General features: G+C 31.0%; 2 protein-coding genes and 1 long non-coding RNA gene across 3 annotated transcripts in view; 1 reads left to right on the top strand and 2 right to left on the bottom strand.

Annotated features, from left to right (window-relative positions):
* On the bottom strand, positions 350 to 5,598 carry LOC109357150 (protein ENHANCED DISEASE RESISTANCE 4-like). The gene is made up of 5 exons (XM_019600913.1): positions 4,885 to 5,598; positions 2,304 to 4,596; positions 1,674 to 1,734; positions 1,364 to 1,587; positions 350 to 897 (listed from the first exon to the last, which is right to left on the bottom strand). The coding sequence occupies exons 1-5, from the start codon at positions 4,997 to 4,999 to the stop codon at positions 843 to 845; spliced, it is 2,748 nt and encodes a 915-aa protein (XP_019456458.1). The 5' UTR covers positions 5,000 to 5,598; the 3' UTR covers positions 350 to 842.
* On the bottom strand, positions 11,810 to 12,238 carry LOC109356304 (uncharacterized mitochondrial protein AtMg00810-like). Its single transcript, XM_019599630.1, has one exon. It carries the CDS (start codon positions 12,236 to 12,238, stop codon positions 11,810 to 11,812), a length of 429 nt encoding a protein of 142 aa, XP_019455175.1.
* The window catches only part of LOC109356466, a 9,138-nt gene continuing 4,903 nt past the window's right edge, over positions 14,819 to 19,053 (top strand). Inside the window, exons 1-2 of the long non-coding RNA XR_002108731.1 lie at positions 14,819 to 15,052; positions 17,479 to 17,486. This is a non-coding gene — a long non-coding RNA (uncharacterized LOC109356466). The remainder of the gene's footprint in view (positions 15,053 to 17,478; positions 17,487 to 19,053) is intronic.

Genomic DNA, 19,053 nt, shown 5'->3' with positions numbered 1-19,053 from the left:
TTTTCTTTTGATTGAGAGGAGGATGGAACTCTCATGTGTTACCCTTCCAATGGACACAATCCCAATCCACAATTAACTATAGTGAAGAGTAACAATATTTTTCATTTTTTATTTAATTTTCACACCCTTTTCATACATGCTTTATAATCATGGATAATTTTTGGTACATATAATCATCCATAACATACTTATTGTTAGATATTAAAATTTAAAGCTACTTGATCATGAATTTGTTAGAACCAAATCCACATAAGCTGGAGAGCAAAAAATGCTTGATTTGAGAGAACCAAATTCAAGATAGTAAAACTAAATTTGAGTACTGATAGAATCTAGTAGCATGATTGTGGCATATTAAAATTTAACATCCATGCTTCACTACAAATGCATAACTACATAATCTTATGAATATTTTTTTGGTACATGCCCATCATGTCAAGGAATATATTAAAAATTATTTTCCACACCAAATTCTAAAGACTAAATGCTCTTACCCAAAAAAAAACCTATAAGCTAGATGCAAGACTTAGCACCTCATCACTTAAATTTTGCTTAAAACTACTTGATCATATCAGCTACAAAACTTTTGGTGCTACTTTTTTATAGGTAAAGTTTTTGACTGGGTGGGGAAATTATGCAGCAACAAGAGTTTGAAACCATGTGCATGCACAGAATCAGTTGGTTTTTGCCATGCAGCAGAAGACTGAAGAAACTCGATTAATCTTGCAAATATTTGAAAATGTTTCCCATGATCTGATACCAAATGATGTTTCCAAATCTGCAGAAGGATGGAACAAAAGTCTTCTTCTTAGACCATTACCAGAATATTTGTTTCTACACTTTGATTATGCAGCTGTTTTGGGTACTTTCATGCCAAATCCATGCTTTGCTTTCTCCACTCTGTTAAATTGTCAATACGAGAGGCTCTTAACAAATACCGTAACTAATGATTCTTAAAGATTAATACGTTTATGTAAGAAGTAAACAACCAGGGTCATATTTACAAAAGAGAGTAGAAATAAGTGAAGAAAAAATAAAAATACATGCAATTCAATGGTGATGAAGAGATATACATAAACTTGTAAAGCAAAAGGTAAACTGTTTTTTTCCTAAGGAATCCACCCCTTAATGCGTAGTTAAAATATTTAAAAGAACCAACATACTATCCGGAAAAACTCCACCAGACATGCAGCATTTAGTGTGTGGATTGCTCGTAAAGAGGGGTGAACAATGGTTGTTAATAATAAGTAGCCAACATTTCATTATTTCCAAGTACTTAATAGAAACTCAAAGACATTAAAACAAGAGGAATTAATTATTAGATAAATGGAACAGAATCATCATAAACTTGGCACTTAGTACTTACGTGGGTGCAAGTTTGCCAAGGCTGTTTAGCTCTTCTCCTGTCTCTTCATCCAGGACTCTCCCAGTAATTTCAATAACATAAGATCTATCGCTATAGTTAGGAAGTCCTCTACCAGAAAGCAAATCCAAATCCTTTTCGTGAAGTTCCCGACCATTTACAAAAACGCCAGTATTTCCACCAGCACATTTGTCTGGCATGGGATAATTGAACTCTTCTATGAATGACTGCAGGAGAAATCAGCTTTTACTCATTTATATTGATAAGATTATAAGCTTATGAGCGTGGAGTGTGCTAGAGTAGTATAACTTACTGGAATTATTCCAAGACAAGGTCCACCGATGACACCCCAAAATCCAGCACGAAAATCATACCTGATGAAACAATGGTATAAAGGCAAATCAATCGCTGCACTATATAAGCTGTCAGTATAAAATAACTAGAGCGAAAGTTGTGATAACGCATCTAAAAATGCTATTTTGTGAAGGATATCTGAACATATCAAATACAATATTTTGTTTTGTCAATAAACATATTGGAGATGATAAAAAGTTAAGAACTTAACCGAATAAACTGCATGTAAGAGTTTGAAGTTTTCAACAGTCAGTTAATTTTAGAAAGCTTTGGTGCATATTAAAGCGTAGGATCCATTTTCAAAAGTTTAACTGATTTGGAAAACAACTCATCTGACGTGAGAAAAAAGGATATATTCATCCTTAAAGATGGTTTAGTGGGTTAGGGTCACGAAACACCTAATCAAATTAAGGATCGTATACCATTACTTTCTCAATTCACACACAAACTCCTTTTAGAATAGCCTTACCCGACTAATTCTGGTCCATGTTAGTGTTTGTCTTTTATTGTAGACCTTTGTGATATATATCAATCTAACATAGCAACAAAGACAAATGAAAGATTTTAGTTGACTATAAAGCACACTAACCAATAGTTTCCGGGCTGGATTGGTCCAGCTAGTTTTTCAGCCTTCTTAACCACTCGATCTGATAAGGGCTGTCCATTTACAGAAACTTTACTTTTTCCACGATTATCTGTTTCATTTGATTGGGATAAATCCCGGAAGCCTTTCTTGATAATGTTTGCAAAGAATGATTCACCCCCTTTGTTAGATCTAAGGTGATCATGTTCCCGGCTCGCATCACCAGAATCATGGGAGACCCCAGTGTTAGAATAGTCATGGACATCCATCTCACTTGCAAGCACTACCTCTTTCAAAGAATTTTGCCTTGATGTAATCTTGTCTATTTTTGCCTTCTCTTGTTCTATGCGACTGCTTCGGTTGCCTTTCCCAAATCGGTTTTCTTCATTGTTATTATTAGAATAAGCAAAATACTCTTCAAGAGCTGAACCAGAAGGTGGAGGCGACTGAGAGGCTCTAGTTGGCTGATGAATGGACTTAGTGGCTTCACCTGGAACGATCAGAACTTCTGGACTATTTTCATCTTCGGAGGTACTTGAAGATGAAGAATGGAAACTTTGCATTTCCTGCAATTTGTTAGAGTTCACACTTGGGTCTGCAGCTAGCACAGGAGATTCTCTATCCACTGATAGAAAATCATAACCAGAATAATCATCAGGAGAGAAGTTAACACCACCTGTACTTAAATGACCACGGGAATGTGACACGTGACTATTCACAACCTCATTAGAGATATTATCAATCTTTGTGGTATTTTCCTTCATTTCCGAACGAAGTGAAATAACTAGGTTCTTATTAATGATGGCTAAGCTCATTTCTAAAGAACAAGCCCCACATCGCACTTTCTGCTGATGATTTTTCATCATAACCAATGCTTTTTTAGGCAGTTGCAGTAACTCGAAGCAATTACAACATGTGATGAAAGGAGAACCACCAGCTATAGGAAAGCAACGCCGACCACCACTAGCTGGCATTACTTTTTGAGGAAGACTTTGGGCTAATCCACCCATGGCAGAGTTGATGTCACCAGGCCATCTCGTATGTAATTGTTTTTCTTGAAAAAACACTGGAGAAATGCCAGTTCTAGGGTTACGAACATGTGGACCAAATGGCCCTGGGATCTCGTGACGGTATATAGGATCATAAGGGGCATCTGGGAATCTGCTGTTACTAAATGCAGCAGGTGGTGCTGGAGCTGAACCTCTTCGGTTGTTGCAATGAAAACAGGAACAAGAAGGTGGGTGAAGCATAGCATTATGTGCATATGGTTCATATGAATTTGGACTAGGATCAGCATAGTGTCCAGGAAAGTAAGGATGCATTAGTTGTCGTGTGAACGGAGGTGGTCCTCTGCTCATCATTTGGGCTGCAAAAGGATCTCCATATCCAGGAATGTAATTTGGATTATGCATTGATGGATGAAAGTTGGGCATAGCCATTTCAGGACCACTTGTATAAGCATAAGGATCATGAGGATAATTGAGATAAGGGGGTCCTGTCACTCCTGCAACATGTTTATTATGGCCAAAGAACTGCCTCGGAGTCTTGTTCAACCTTGATGATCCTTCTGGAAACCAAGAAGCATCAGAGCCACCATAAGGATCTGGTGGAACCATCCTTCCATCGGGGCGAACCTTTTCTTTCGGATTATTATTAACCACTTCAGGAGACTGGTTCAGCTGGTTCGTTAACTCATCCAGCTTCCTTAGAAGCTCGGCTCGATCTTGCTCAAGGTGCTGAACCCTGCTCAATCCATCTATCTCTTTATCATTCCTCCATTGTTCCCCATAATTATACGGATACCTGGAATAGCTATTTGAAGTTCCCTCGCCAGGATAATTCAAAGTGGAAAATCTAACATCTTCTACATCAGCTGGTGGCTTTTTTTGAAAGCCCTCCGTCTCACTTCTCTCCCCATTTGGCCAATTATACATTCTCCGAGAGAATTTAGACCCTATCTCTCGATCCATTTGGGACTTCTGTTCCTGCTGTTCTCTTCCTATTGACTTACCGCCTTCATCTTTGTTTTCATTGACATCAGAACCTTTCCCAAAAACCCCTTTCTCATCACCAACCTCAGACCGATTCAGAAAACTCCCATGTCCCTTTTTTGCTTTCTCCGAACCCCTTCCATTATACCTTAATGAACTACCACTGGACCTAACACCAACATCTGAATTATCACTCATATCAACTACACCTTTCCCCATGGAAATCCCTGATTTAGCATGATCTTCTCCACCCTCTCCCTCGTCTGAAGTTTCCCACAAGCTACCACTTCCATAACCTTTCTGCTTTGCTGCAAATGTAAACAAAACAGAAACCACGATAATAAGCAAATCAGACTATCCAAACCCCTTCCATAGCTTATGACAAAAGACAAGAGCTTTACAAAACCCCATATTTTGCAACAAGTTCTTAATTAACTTTTTTTTTACAAGTCAATGAAATGGAAAGGCCAAACTTGATCCATGAATTTGACCCATCTTAACAACAACACACATAATTTTTTTCTGAAGCATACGAAAAAAATGAAAACCTTAAACTAAAAATGTTAGAATGTTAGGAATATGAAGAAAAGGGGCACCTTTTAGAACAGCACCACAACCACCACATTGATAAACAGAATAATCAGCAAGCTCAGGAAGAAGGTTTTGACACTTGGGGCACCTAACCAACCTTACCTTCCCTGATTCCTCCATTGCTTAAGCTTAACCAAATAAAACTTTTCACTAAGGTGCAATGAGAAATGAGAGGTTCAAAAAGTAAAACCTTGACTTGTTGGAAAACAAACAAGGTTAGAAAATGAAAGATAATTGGCCAAGGTTGTGGGGTAGAGTGGGGGTCTTAAACAACTGCAGAACTTAAAAGCTGAATACTATAGAGAGAGAGAGAGAGAGAGAGAGAGAGAGAGAGAGAGAAATAAAAAAAGAGCTCTTTTATGCTTTTACTTTTTGGGTTTTTCCATGTTCTTGACTTTTTTTTCTTAGAATCCAAAAAGCACAATAACAAAAACCGAGAAAAGGGATCACAGTGTGTACAAATTTTTCTTTGGGGTATCTGAGAAATTTGCGAGATTGAACTCTTTTCATATCATTATTACAGAGTTATTACTGAAAAAATTGAAACTTTAAAGTACTGTGCGTTGTGTTATACAGAGAGAGAAGAGAGTAAAATAGTAATATAGGATCATATCATTGTCCAAGGATGTACGGAGTGGTTCTTGTTGGGACAACATGAGAAGAACAAGAATCAAATAATTGTCTCTGAAAATAAGCGAAACGATGCCGTTTTGAGGTACCATTTCCTTTGTGGCTGCAGCACTGCACTTGCAGTTATTTTATGCATTTATTTCACTTCTCTCATTTATTGTCATTTTTCTTTCTTTTTATGTGTTGATGTACTTAAAGTTAATTACAAATATACATACATTCTCATTATATTATAACTCAAACAATAATTTTTTAAAATTTAGTGATAATTATTATATGAATGATATATAGATGTTGATCAGATAAAAAAATCTTCCACCATAAATATTAAAATGATTTGAAAGGTTGTGAGTTTACTTATTGTTACATGTAGACTATGTATTTCATTATGGCCCCTTCTCTCTCTTTTAGTCTTTTCCACATCAGCCAAAGTGAATGTGCAAGGTGAAGAAACCATGGGTCAATAGATTTTTAACATGGTAATATTAACATTAACATTTTTATGTTTATTCTTACACTCATATTTTGTGTTTATTCTTTTTTTTAAATAGTATATAATTATATAAATTTATAAATCTAATGTCTTAAGATTTTAGATCAAAAATGTATTATCAAATTCATTTATATGCTTTTTTCAATAAGCTAGTGGAAAAATATTTTAGCCCAACAGAAAATGATATCACAACGAGTAGTATTAGAATTGATATATGATGTTTCAACCGAATATTGAATTGACAAATGTTCATTAGTTCCATATGGGGTTCTTAAGTCTTATTGACGAGAGGTGTGAGAATATATTTTGTTTATGGCGAGACAAGTCAATGACGAGACAAATATATAGAGTTGAACTCCAATATATTCAAATAGAAGGCAAGTAATTCACATTTGAGAGGAAAACATTGGATATTCAATGTAAGTGAAGAAATCCAATATTGTATAAAAGTTGATGAGTTCAAAAAATATATAAGTAAGGATGATAGGTCTCATGATATCTTAAATTTTTAATCAAAATTTAATGTTGAACCCACTTACATATTTCTTTTACCACTTATACACACCTTCTAACCTTGCTGCTCATGCAGACTGATTCTTTTAATCCAAACTGAGACGTTGTTGATTTTGTCATGATTATAACCAATAGTTTTATCAAATATATATCTATTGGTGTTGACCATGTCAATTAAAGAACCCAATTATGTAATAATGTTTTGCTCATTTAATTTAAAATGCCTCAATATTTTATCAAGCATGCTAGGTCCTGCCATTATATTATTACTTTGACACTTGGATATTTTTGTTAGACCACTAGAATGTTTGTCACCTTATATAATTAGTCGTCCTCAACCCTAAGTGATGAGGTTAAGAAGCTTTAATATATATATATATATATATATATAAAAGATTTATTTACACATCAAATTAAGTTATACTAGTTATACTCAATCTTAGCCACTAAATTTTTAAAATTTAAGGGATCAAATGAATGAAACTTAAAGGTTATATAAGATTTCTCGTTTTCTATCTTATCACTTATTCATTTGGTCCGTTAGATTTAAAAAAAATGAATAGCTGAGATTGAGTGTAACTAGTATCACTTAACTTAAGTGTAAATAAAGGGTACACATATGTTGTCATGTTGTCCCATACTTTGTGTCATTCTATGTCCTATAGATATGTGATTGATCAGAAAAAATATATTTAAATTAAAATTTAATTATTAAATATTTTTTTGACCAATCATAAGCTTATGGTAAATGGAGTGGTACAAAGTGTGAGATAACATAAGTTCCCATAAATAGATCCTCCTTATTTATATATATATATATATATATTATTTGCTTAAGCCTGTTTCTAATATTTAATTCCATTATTCGGCTCCTTAAACTTACGCTTAAGGATAAAAAACCCTTAAAAAATTCAGCTAATATTATTTTAAACTTTAAATACTTTTTAGTTGGGAAAGTCAAATGCCATGAAATTAAAGAAGTGAAGTGATGACCAATTCCATGAATTGAAAGTTTTAAAAGAAGGCTCGTAAAAGTCTTATAAGGGTGAGAGGAGAGAAGAGAATAAGAAGGAGTTGGAATAAGCTTTGAGTTTTGAGAGTCCAAATTTGATACTCATATTTTTATATTCCACGACTCTACTAATTTCTATTTTGGAGTATGGTAACTTTAGGAGTTGAATTTTAGATAAAAATGAAGAGAAAATGAAGACTTGAGAGTAATCTCACAAGTGTATTTCATAGCTCTCAAACCTTCATTTTTCATTCATTATCGTCTAAAATCCAACTCTTTGGTTTCCAAAACGAGAGTGGCCAACTAAGGTTCAAACTTCAAACCCATCATCACATCAATAATAAATGTGGTCTATTCAACGGTGAAAAAAGTAATTTAAAGATATGCTTTGTCTTTTTATAAAAATTTTAGGATTAGAAGATATTTTTATTTTATATACTGCATTTATTATTTTTGCTTTGTTCATCAATGTACAAGGATATTTTTACAAGCTAAGTTGGCTTTTTGGTCGGAAGACTTAAAACTTACAACGCAAGTATATTTGTGGCGCTCAAATCTTTTCTTATCTTAAAAAAATAATATCCATTAAAAATCTAAAAGAACCACCCCATAAAGTAAATTTCAATTATTGAATAATTTGAGGGATTACCAAATAAGTTACTAAAAGGATTTAATGTGATGGTCACTTTATACCTTAACACATCTTTGATTTTGGAGATCCAAATGTTTTTTTTGGGTACAAAAACATAAATAATATATTATGTTCTTTTATAATTAAAATAAAAATATCAAGAAGAAATGAACAACAATTTCATACACTTAAGTGTGTTTATCGCTTTTCATATATAATTTTTTCTATTTTGAATAAATTAAGATATGTAATTGAACATATTATGAAAATCAAGAAATATATTTCCACTTTTTTCTAGCATGTTGATAGTTACTATCGTATTTGTCAACCCACATTTTTATTGTTTAAGATTAAATCTGGAAATTTATACAAAAGTGTGAACTTTATGATATGAAATCATTTTTTCCTATTGCAAAATCAAAGAAATAAAATCAACTCACAAGAAACTGGATAGAATTAGATTGAAAACAATATATTAGTTAGAGAAAATAAAAATCTAAGTTGAACTTTTCAAAGAATATAATGAATATAATTAAATTGAAAATAAAATTATCAACTGACATTTAATTAATTCCAATAATTAAAGCAGTGAACAGATGATCCAACCAATTCTAAACCAGCTTGAATCATCTTCACATAACATTAGCCATGCACGACACAAATATAAACATAAAGAAACAATCGTAACAATTATATACAGGGGTTTGCTAACATGAGGAATGTGTTTTTTCAGTTAGGTACATATTAGCAATATGTACCAAAAGATTTGGACTAAAAAACCTTTTATGCTTTGTTGAAAGATGTTTAAATGAAAGGGGCATTTTTGTAAATTAACTTTCTCTCACCTCACACCCCTAAACTTCAATCATCTTCCTCATTTCACTAATTCTAAACTTTCAAAACCCTAACTTTCTCTCCTCATCTCCTCTGAAACCACCTTAATCTCATGTGCTGCCCTAGCCAATCTTTCACCTAGCCGTCTGGACCACCACCTTTGACCATTTCATGCCACCATTACACTCATCTCATTATCACCATTAAGCACCATTGACCACCATTCTCTCTCGCCTAGCCGTTAGGAGCCACCACCTTCGCCCAGTCGTCAGAAAACTCGATCCCATTGTTACTCTGATAATTTTGTAGAGTAATAATAGTAGTTCTCTATCCCATGCAAAACTATGCGAAAGGAATTAAGTGCAAGGCTAGAAATTCTACTACTAGCCAACACAACGTGAGACCCTTTGTATTTTGGTTCAATTTTCTCCCTATTTTTGTATGTCATTTTTTAATCACCATTTTTTATTAATCATTTTTTATTTTGGTTCAATGGTGTCTTTTTCATTCTCATGAGCACAAGAATATAATAAAGCTTAGCTTTGGAGAAGGATCACAGTTGTAGGAATTGGGAACCATACTTGCTTTTATAACTAAATTGATGCATTTCTATTTATGCATCTAGGTCTCAGAGTCAATATTTGGGAGAAAGTAGTACGATGAATAGAATAATGTAAACTAATTGCTCCATTTCTATTTCCAATCGATGTTTCCATATGAATGATACTTCACCCTATTATTGTATGTAGTGTTTGTGTAAAAAAATAGAATAATGGTTGTAGGTGCTGTTCATGTCACTTTTATTTATGTACTGACCACAAAGTGATAAACTATGTATGTAATTCACCGATAAATGCTAGCCCATTTTGTCCTATGCTTCTAATGGCATCAAGATTATGTTGTTGAACTGAAAAGTAATGAAGCAAAAAGAATATGGAAATTTGTTAGGTTGCTTCATCAATCTCTTCTAGAATTCTCACCTTGTTTCTTTGTTAATTAAAGAAAAAGAGAGAGATAAAACAAAACAATCCTGATCAACAGAAGGAGCTAAAGTTTTGTGATGATGCCTTGGTTACCACCACAAAACATGTTTTACTTGGTGATAAGAAAAGAAAATGATAGGAATAAAAAGACATTATATTTTTGATGTTCACTTATATTATATCAGATCATGAAGCAAGATCAAAATCCAAACCACACAAAGACATATATCATCACAACATGATCTTATATCCATTTATGTACCCAATTCTGCCACATTACTGTCCATTGCAACTCCATACACCAACCTAAAGTTAAGTTTCCTATCCTTCAACAATAGCCAACATGTTTCTTATGCTACCATACCATATACAATGTCTTATGTTGCAGGCCAACATCATTTATGTCAGATGCTATTCAAACAACTGTACAAGACATAAATGATGTTGGCCTACAACATAAGACATTGTATATGGTGTGGTAGCATAAGAAACACATTGGCAAACCTCTATATATATAACATTAGATATAAATATGACAGATTTTATTAATATACTAATGTTATTGCTTTAGTTTTGTGTCCTTAGTTGATTCAGGTTTGTTTAATTTTAAGTGATCTTGACCGAGGGAACAAAGCCAACATTTGCTAGCATGACTGAGGAACCAGGACAACGTAACCGTGCCAAGATTTTTGGCCGTGCCAACTTGATCGAGGAAATGGAACATTAGCGCATCATGTGCTTAGCAATCTGACCGTGGCGTAACAACATTGGCACATCAGACATAGATCAATCTAACGACCGAGGCATGGCTAGCATTGATGCATCAGATATTGGCCAAACTGACCGATGGTTTACAGTCATTGGCACACCATGTCATTATGACTCAGCCAAAACTCACTATTGGAACAGGCAGAGCATTTTACTACATTAAGCAAATTTAGCACATGTTTTAATTTATTAGTTAGTTAGGAAATTAGTTGTAAGTTTATTGAATAGTTAGTTGCTTGTTTTGCAAGCTAATTCTATGTATATATTTGAAGACTTTGTCACTTTGGCTAAGCAATGAAAATACAATATTCTTTTCCTTCCTTACACATCAATATTCCCACATTCCTTTAAATTTAATAAATATGATAGATTTAATAAACTAAGTTGACTTGGCAACTTGCAACGGTTCCTCGAAGGTGGTTGCACATGGGGAGAATTGTTGGACCCACAACTCACCCTTCACTCGCACTTGCAGCAAAAAGAGGTAGAGATAATTTAGGGAAGAAGAGATTGAAGATGGTGAAAGATAGAATGAGATAGTAAACGTGTTGTAATGTAGAAAGCGTGTGAATGAATAATACTTTTGTTTGTATTGCACATATATGAAAGATAGGAATGAACCTTGCTATTTATAATAGGATACTTAACTAACTAAACTAACTGAGTTTTCTAAAAAACAGAAAATTCTTAACTATCTATTTTTGAATCACAACTAACACCTCCCCTTGATTCAAACTATTACAAGCAAGTTACATTCAAACACCTTCTTAGTTTTCTAAACTTTTCTCCCTTCAATGACTTAGTCATTATATCGGCCAATTGAATTTCTGTTTTGTAGTGTTGTGGTTGAATTACTACTTTGCTCACTTGATCCCTTAGAAAATGATACTTGGTGTCTATGTGTTTGCTTTTTCCATGAGACATTGGATTTTTAGCCAAATTTATGGCTGATTTGTTGTTTATCAACAGTTCAATGCTCCCCTCTACAATTGCCTTTAGTTCACTTAGCAAGGAAGACAACCATAGTGTTTGGCAAGCAGTTGAGCACGCTGCAATATACCCAGCCTCACAAGTGGATAGAGCTAACACTATCTGCTTCTTTGAACTCCATGACACACGGAGTCCAGACAATAAGAACACCTTGTCCTCTTTCTAACAACCAAATCACACACCAATCTGAGTCTGAATATGCTACTAGCTTTGGCTTGCTATCATTGCTATTTTGACCAGTTAGGTACATTATACCATATCCAATTGTTCCATTTAGATATCTTATGATCCTTTTAGCTGCTAACAAATGTGATTGCCTTGGATCACTCATAAATCTACTGATTAATCTCACACTGTAAGTAATCTCTGGTCTATTATGACATATGTATCTCAGGCTGCCCACAATCTGTCTATGCATAGTTGCATTTACTGCAGCTTCATCTTCACACCTTGTAAGCTTAATGTTTGGCTCAACTGGAGTCTCTGTTGAGTTGCAATCATTCATGTCGAACATTTTTAGGATTCCCAAGTCTCTGGTGCATTAGAACTCCTCTTGTTGAGAATTCTAATTCCAAAAAGTAAGATAAGATTCCCAAGTCTGTCATCTCAAACTCCTTCTTCAGACTTTGTTTGATTGCTTCAATGCTTGTTGGGAAACTTCCAATGATCAAAAGATCATCTGCATAAAGACATATGATCAATGTGTCACTAGAATTCAGAACCTTAACATATACTCTATGTTCTACATAGCATTTATGGAAGTCAATCTTTGTGAGAAATGCACATAACAAAGAGAAACACTATTACATATATGATCAATATAATATGGGAGGAGTTTTTGCTTGAGAAAAAATTGAATTGATTTGATTTACTTGGAGATAAAGTCCATTGTTTATGTTTGTTGTCTTAGGAAAAAATAATGGAAAATAAAATTAGTGAATGCGTTTATGATGATGAAATTTGATATATATAAGGGAAATGGCGATGTGCCCTACTTTTACTTCACTAATTGAATATATAACACATTTATTTGAATTTTTCTAAGAAATGATAGCGCTTATCAACAATTTGTACTTGGTCAGTGATGCATTGCTTGTTACACAATTATCACGACAACTAGGTCAACAATTTCTTGATCATAAATTCATTATTGGAAAATTACAAAACGTTATAAAGTTAGATTGGCATGATAGTCTGCATAATGACTATTTCTCCATAATATTATGGGTTTGAGTGAAGGAAACTTCCTTTTCCTGTGGAATAAAATATTACATGAATATTAAAACTTGTAAGGAACGTATTAATTATATTCATGAATGAATTCAAAGGGTTACATATAAAAATTGAGTGTTACAAATAACACTACTATTTTTTTTTCTATCCACAATAATGAAAGTAAAAATATTGTTAATAAAGAAGTAATAATATTATCTTGAAATTTGAGAATAACAACTAAATATGATATATTTTTTCCATCTATAAAATATACTTATAAACAAGGAGGTATTCCATTCAATATTTTGAAAAGTGGTATACTTGATTTTTATGGAAACTTTCATTGTAATTAACGATAGAATAAAGATCATTTATGATAATATAAATCCTAAATAAATAAAATAATATGAAACTATAATAAGATAATATATTATTATATTTTTTTAGAAAAAAATATATGTATTACCAATGTAAGAGTTTTATATACTTTTAATTTATCATTAACTATTCATTTTTAATTATCATCTACTCTTCAAAAAATAAATACAAATGAATGATAAATATAATATATTGACTATTTATAACTTTGTACGCTTAATGATAAGTATAATGTAGTGACTATTTACAAATCTTTATACTAAAGATATTATACTCAAAATATAAATATCAAATCAATATTGATTTCAAGAAATGAATATCATTCTCCAAAAATGAATATAGACATAGACACACTTAATGCATTGACCCGATAATAATAAAAAACAAACCTTCCTTTATAACCGGACCCTATAGCCTATTTATGACAGTTTCATTGGTGATCTATCAACTTTAATTATTTACCCCTTGGTCCTATAAAATCCACCCATTGATGAAGAGAAGAGGCAATTTCCAGATACATTCCTACATTTCTCTCAAATCCAACTATAGTTTAAAGAATGTTTCTTTCAATTTCAATGAAGCATGTTTTTATACTAGCACTACTCATTGCATTTTGGGAATCTTCTCCTGTAGTAAAAGGTGAAAGCACAGTGACTGTTACCTTAAGAATTTCTTTGCATGATGATTTGAATGCCACAATTCACTGCAAATCTGGGGAAGGCAATGATCTTGGAGTTCATGAGGTTCCCAACTATAGCTTTAATCGAACAACATATAAATTGATTTTCGAGCCCAACATTTCTCACACAACATTATACCTTTGTAGTATATCATGGAAAGAAGCTTCAATCCTATATGTTATTTACACATATAAGAGAGATCATGAGAGATGTGGAACTGATTGCCTTTGGGACATTCTAAACGGAGGTATTGTTGGCTATAGTAATGCACCAGGTTTTGTTAGTATTAATGTAAAGTGGCCAAATCATGCAAATTGATAACATATATGTGAGCTAGATCAGCCTATAAATGTGTTTTCAGCATATGATGTTACAAAAGGTTGTGAAATATCACACCATTTTGAAGGAATAAAATATCCAGCTCCAATTAAATTAACTTGTGATATTGTGAGTGGCCAATCTTTATGATCTCTAATCATATTTAGAGAATAAAGTATCTTTTGATACAAAGAGATAATTTATCTCCTAACATCACTTATATTGTGACATGTATTACTTTATTTTTTTTAATTCCAAAACATAGATTAAAAACTCATTTCATCACCACCCTCTCCTCTCATTACCTCCAACACCATTTGCTTCATATCATAACCCAAAATCACCATTATAACCATCAATAAGAAATAAAGGAGCAAAGGATGAAATCCATAATAAAGGTGAACAAGGGGTTTCAGATTCGTTACCTTTGCAATTGTGCAATCCACGAGGGATGCAATCGAGGCCTTGAACGACCAAGATCTTGATGGCCGTGATATAACCGTTAACGAGGCTCAATCCTGCGGTGGCGGCGGTGGATCCCGTTAAATACTATCCCTAGGTTGGGGTTTATTGTTATCGTTAGAGTAGTTATGACCGGGTTTGTTCTTGTTTGGTTGGGTTTGAGTGGCATGTTATGGTCCTTTGACCTCTAGTTCTATCCTTTTGTTGATAAACGATGGAATGAAATAATAGTTAGAAATTTAGCGTTCAAAAATTATGTTTTTTTGGTTAGTTATAGTGGTGATTTTGGTTTATGATATGAAGTTGGAGGGTATTAAGAAGATGGGTACATATATCTCACACTCTGTGATTGGTCAGAAAAAAAAAAATTTAAGTTAAAATTTAATTATTAAATATTTTTCTAACCAATAATAAGTTTATGGGACATGGAGTGACACAAACTGTGGGACAACAGATATAAAAGAGTAGTGAAAAGAGTTTTTACCCATTTTTTGGGATTTCAAAATAAAGTAACATATTGCAATTTAAGTAGTTTAGTATGAGAAGAAATTATCTTATAATATATATTCTATTATCTTATGTTTAATTATAATTTATAACGAAAATTAAAAGATATTAAAGAAAAATGTAATTTCATTTAAAATGTGCTACTATTCATTCTTTTAAAGATTTAAATTCATCTATATTTGAATCAAATATATAAGTTTATCATATTTATTAGTATAAATTATTATATTATCTACAAGATATTTATTTTTTATCTTACAACTAATCTTATTTTGATTATCTTCTTTATTGCAAATGATCCATCAAAGGAATGACTCGATTATAAAGTAAACATTAATGAGTGACATTTTCATTCTAGGACTCCTTTTAAAAAATTAATCTCACTCATGGATTGATATTTTTGATTCTTTGATGATTTATCATATGATAGAACCACTTGATCAATTGAAGAATTTTTTAAGAAATATGTCAGAGCTATATATCATCTGCCTCATTTTTTTCCGAAATATTTCTTTCAAAATATGAATTAATTATTTTGTTATTACACATCTGTAAAACAGTGATGCACAAAACAATTTAAAAAGTAATTAAAGAAAGGGAACTTATAGAAATGCAATTAAAACTAGAAATGATATAAATGGAGGTCTTATTATCATCATAATGTCATTAATGAGAAATTAGACATATTGTATTATAGAAAAGAGGACATTGTTTCAAATAATTCATTCTTTCATTTGATAATAATATATTGATTTAACCTTAGCACCCCAATCCAACCTCCTTATAAAGCATCATCAGATTCTTGATCAATTTCATAATGCCTTTTTTTTTTGTTTTTTTAAATCATCTTCTTTCAGCGATTTAGTGTTACTTTTTTTTAATTATTATTATTATTATAATTATTACTTTTAATCATAATGTACAAATAGTTTAAATATATTTTATAACGTCAATAAATCGTTTAGTATGCATTATATTTTTTTTACTTTTAGAATAATTACTTTAGAAGACATATATTGAATGATGTACAATTAGTTGTTAGAAAGAATAAACTTTATATTGACTAGTGTATACATGTATTTCGCGTCTCTCGATAAATATTGCATGATATTATATATTTATTTTTATATATTTTATTTTTTATAACTAGAATATATGTGTTGTATTCAATGTACTTTATATTATAATTTTTGTCTGTTTATGATAATATATAGTTTAAGGTGAGAGATGTGGTTAATTAATATGCTGGTGATGATTAATTAGGATTATATGGTTTTTTTTGTAAAAATTAAATAATATTAAGGGCAAATATAAAGTAAAAATTATACCATAGTAGAAGTTACGCCATGTTTTTCCTTTATATATAGTATAAAAGTATAGATAACAACTATGAAGCACAGATACTGATACGTGTGTCAGGTACGATACGTATCCGATACGTCGACACATATTTTTTCTAAAATACAGGATACAATACGTTCATGGATACGCGTATAAAATAATAAAAACACATAAAATATAATAAAATTATAAATGTAAATCAAAATATCCAAAGTAAAAAATATGAAAATTTAAAATCATTGTCCTCCATAATAAATCTATCTTTTTCTATTTTAATGAAAACGAATCTATCCTAAAATCATTGCACTCTATAACAAATATATTTTATCCTATGAAAACGAATATATTTTATCATGTTTTATTGGAAATGAATCTATCTTATCCTATTTTATTAGAAACGAATGTATATATCCTATACTTTACTGAAAATGAATCCATATATCTTATATTTTATTGAAAACGAATCAAATACGTGTCTTAATATTTATTTATTTTATTTTATTTTTTAATTTTTGGATACTCTATGGATACATATCTTTCGTGAATCCGAGCGTATACACGTCGGATACGTGTCGGACACCGACACGTGAGTGTGTTTGACGAATCCGTGCTTCATAGGATAACAATACATAAAAACCAAAGTCGAACTAATCTATATAGAGAAGTTCTTTATTTATATTTTATTGTTAGTATTATATATTTATTTTATTATTTTATTTTTTATTTAGTAACCATTTTTAATTAAATTTTGTTTGAATAAATTAATATTTTGTGTCTTAATTTTAGATATTGTTTTTAACTTTTTATACGACTACTGTTTTATCTATATTTTTCTACATTTGAGATGAATGTGTAACATATGAAATATTTGGTAAATTTTCTAACTTTAATCCCTTATACATTACACATAATTATTAAATTGATTAGATTATGTTTCAATTCTAACTTTGAATAACATTGATGGTTAAAATATGATTGTATAAATTTATTGTCAGAAACATTGATTTGTGAAAGTATGACTGTGTGAATTATTGGTGATTCATTAGTTTTATACGATGCTAAGTCTGAATAAAATATTATCATTTTATGCTCAACTTTGGGTCTTAATATTTGACGATAAACAAATCAATATCTACGCATGCAATATTAATAATAGAAAATTAACTGCGTTAATATGTGAAAGTATGATTCTTTGAATTATTATTCATTCCTTAGTTTTAGGCAATGCTCACTATACATACAATATTACTTTGATATCATATAATGGTTGAACATCAAATGATATGAATTTTTTATGCCGTATACCCAATTTAAAAATAATATATTTGGGTTTTAATATTCAAAGATAGACAAATCAACGTGTAATATTAACATAACTCTTGAATGATGATGTTTTATTTTAAATTGATAGTTATTATGTTTTATAATATGAATTTGGTGTTTTTCATATTCTAAATTCATACAATTATAAATATGCATGTTTAAAATAAATTTTAAGATCAACATTTTTATAAAAAAAAATCACAATCCTTATGAAGCTCTATAATATTTCTTTTGTGAGATTAAACCTGTTACAATTTATTCCTTAAGAAATCATTATTATCATATTATATTGAAATGAAAAGAATTATTATTCCTTTTATCACAACATTGATTTGGGAAAGTATGTTTGTATAGATTATTTTCGACTCTTGAATTTTAGGCAATCTTTATTATCAATACAATATTATCATCTTATACTCATCTTTGGATTCTAATATTTGAAGATAAAAAATTAATGTTTACACATACAATACTATCATAAATCTATAATGATTATGTTTTAATTTAGATTGATTCTCATTATCTTTTATTATATAGATTTAGTGTTTTTAATATTCTGAATTCAAGAAAATATTTTACAAACCTGTAGATTAAAGAATATTTACATAGTTTCTGATATGGTAATGATACTTCAAAAATAACCCGAATGCAATTGTAGACTTTTTCAACATTTTTTGTTAGTTTGAATTCAAGAAAATATTGTATGGTAATGAATAATAAACCATATTTTATTCAAAAACTTCAACACTACTATATCAACGTCTTGTTAGTAACTATTTCAACCATTTACTATAAATTAATATCAATTGAATATCAACCCTTCATTCATATATCACGTTAATCTCAAATATTTATAGTTGGTTAATACATTATTTTGTATATTCATGTATCACATCAATATGGTTTGGTTAATATATTAATTTCTATTAAATTAGTATTAATTTTATTGTGATTAGACCAACTGTTGAAAAAATTAATATTTATATAATGAATATGTAAATATATTTTTACAATATCACTATATTATTCATCAAATGTATTGATCATCATAACTAAAATACTATAAATAAATTATATATATATATATATATATATA

The sequence above is a fragment of the Lupinus angustifolius genome, chromosome LG09 (genome assembly GCF_001865875.1).
Source record: "Lupinus angustifolius cultivar Tanjil chromosome LG09, LupAngTanjil_v1.0, whole genome shotgun sequence".
In the NCBI taxonomy this organism is placed as follows: Eukaryota; Viridiplantae; Streptophyta; class Magnoliopsida; order Fabales; family Fabaceae; genus Lupinus; species Lupinus angustifolius.
The sequence above is the reverse complement of the archived record's forward strand: the minus strand, read 5'-3'. Positions and strand labels throughout refer to the sequence as shown.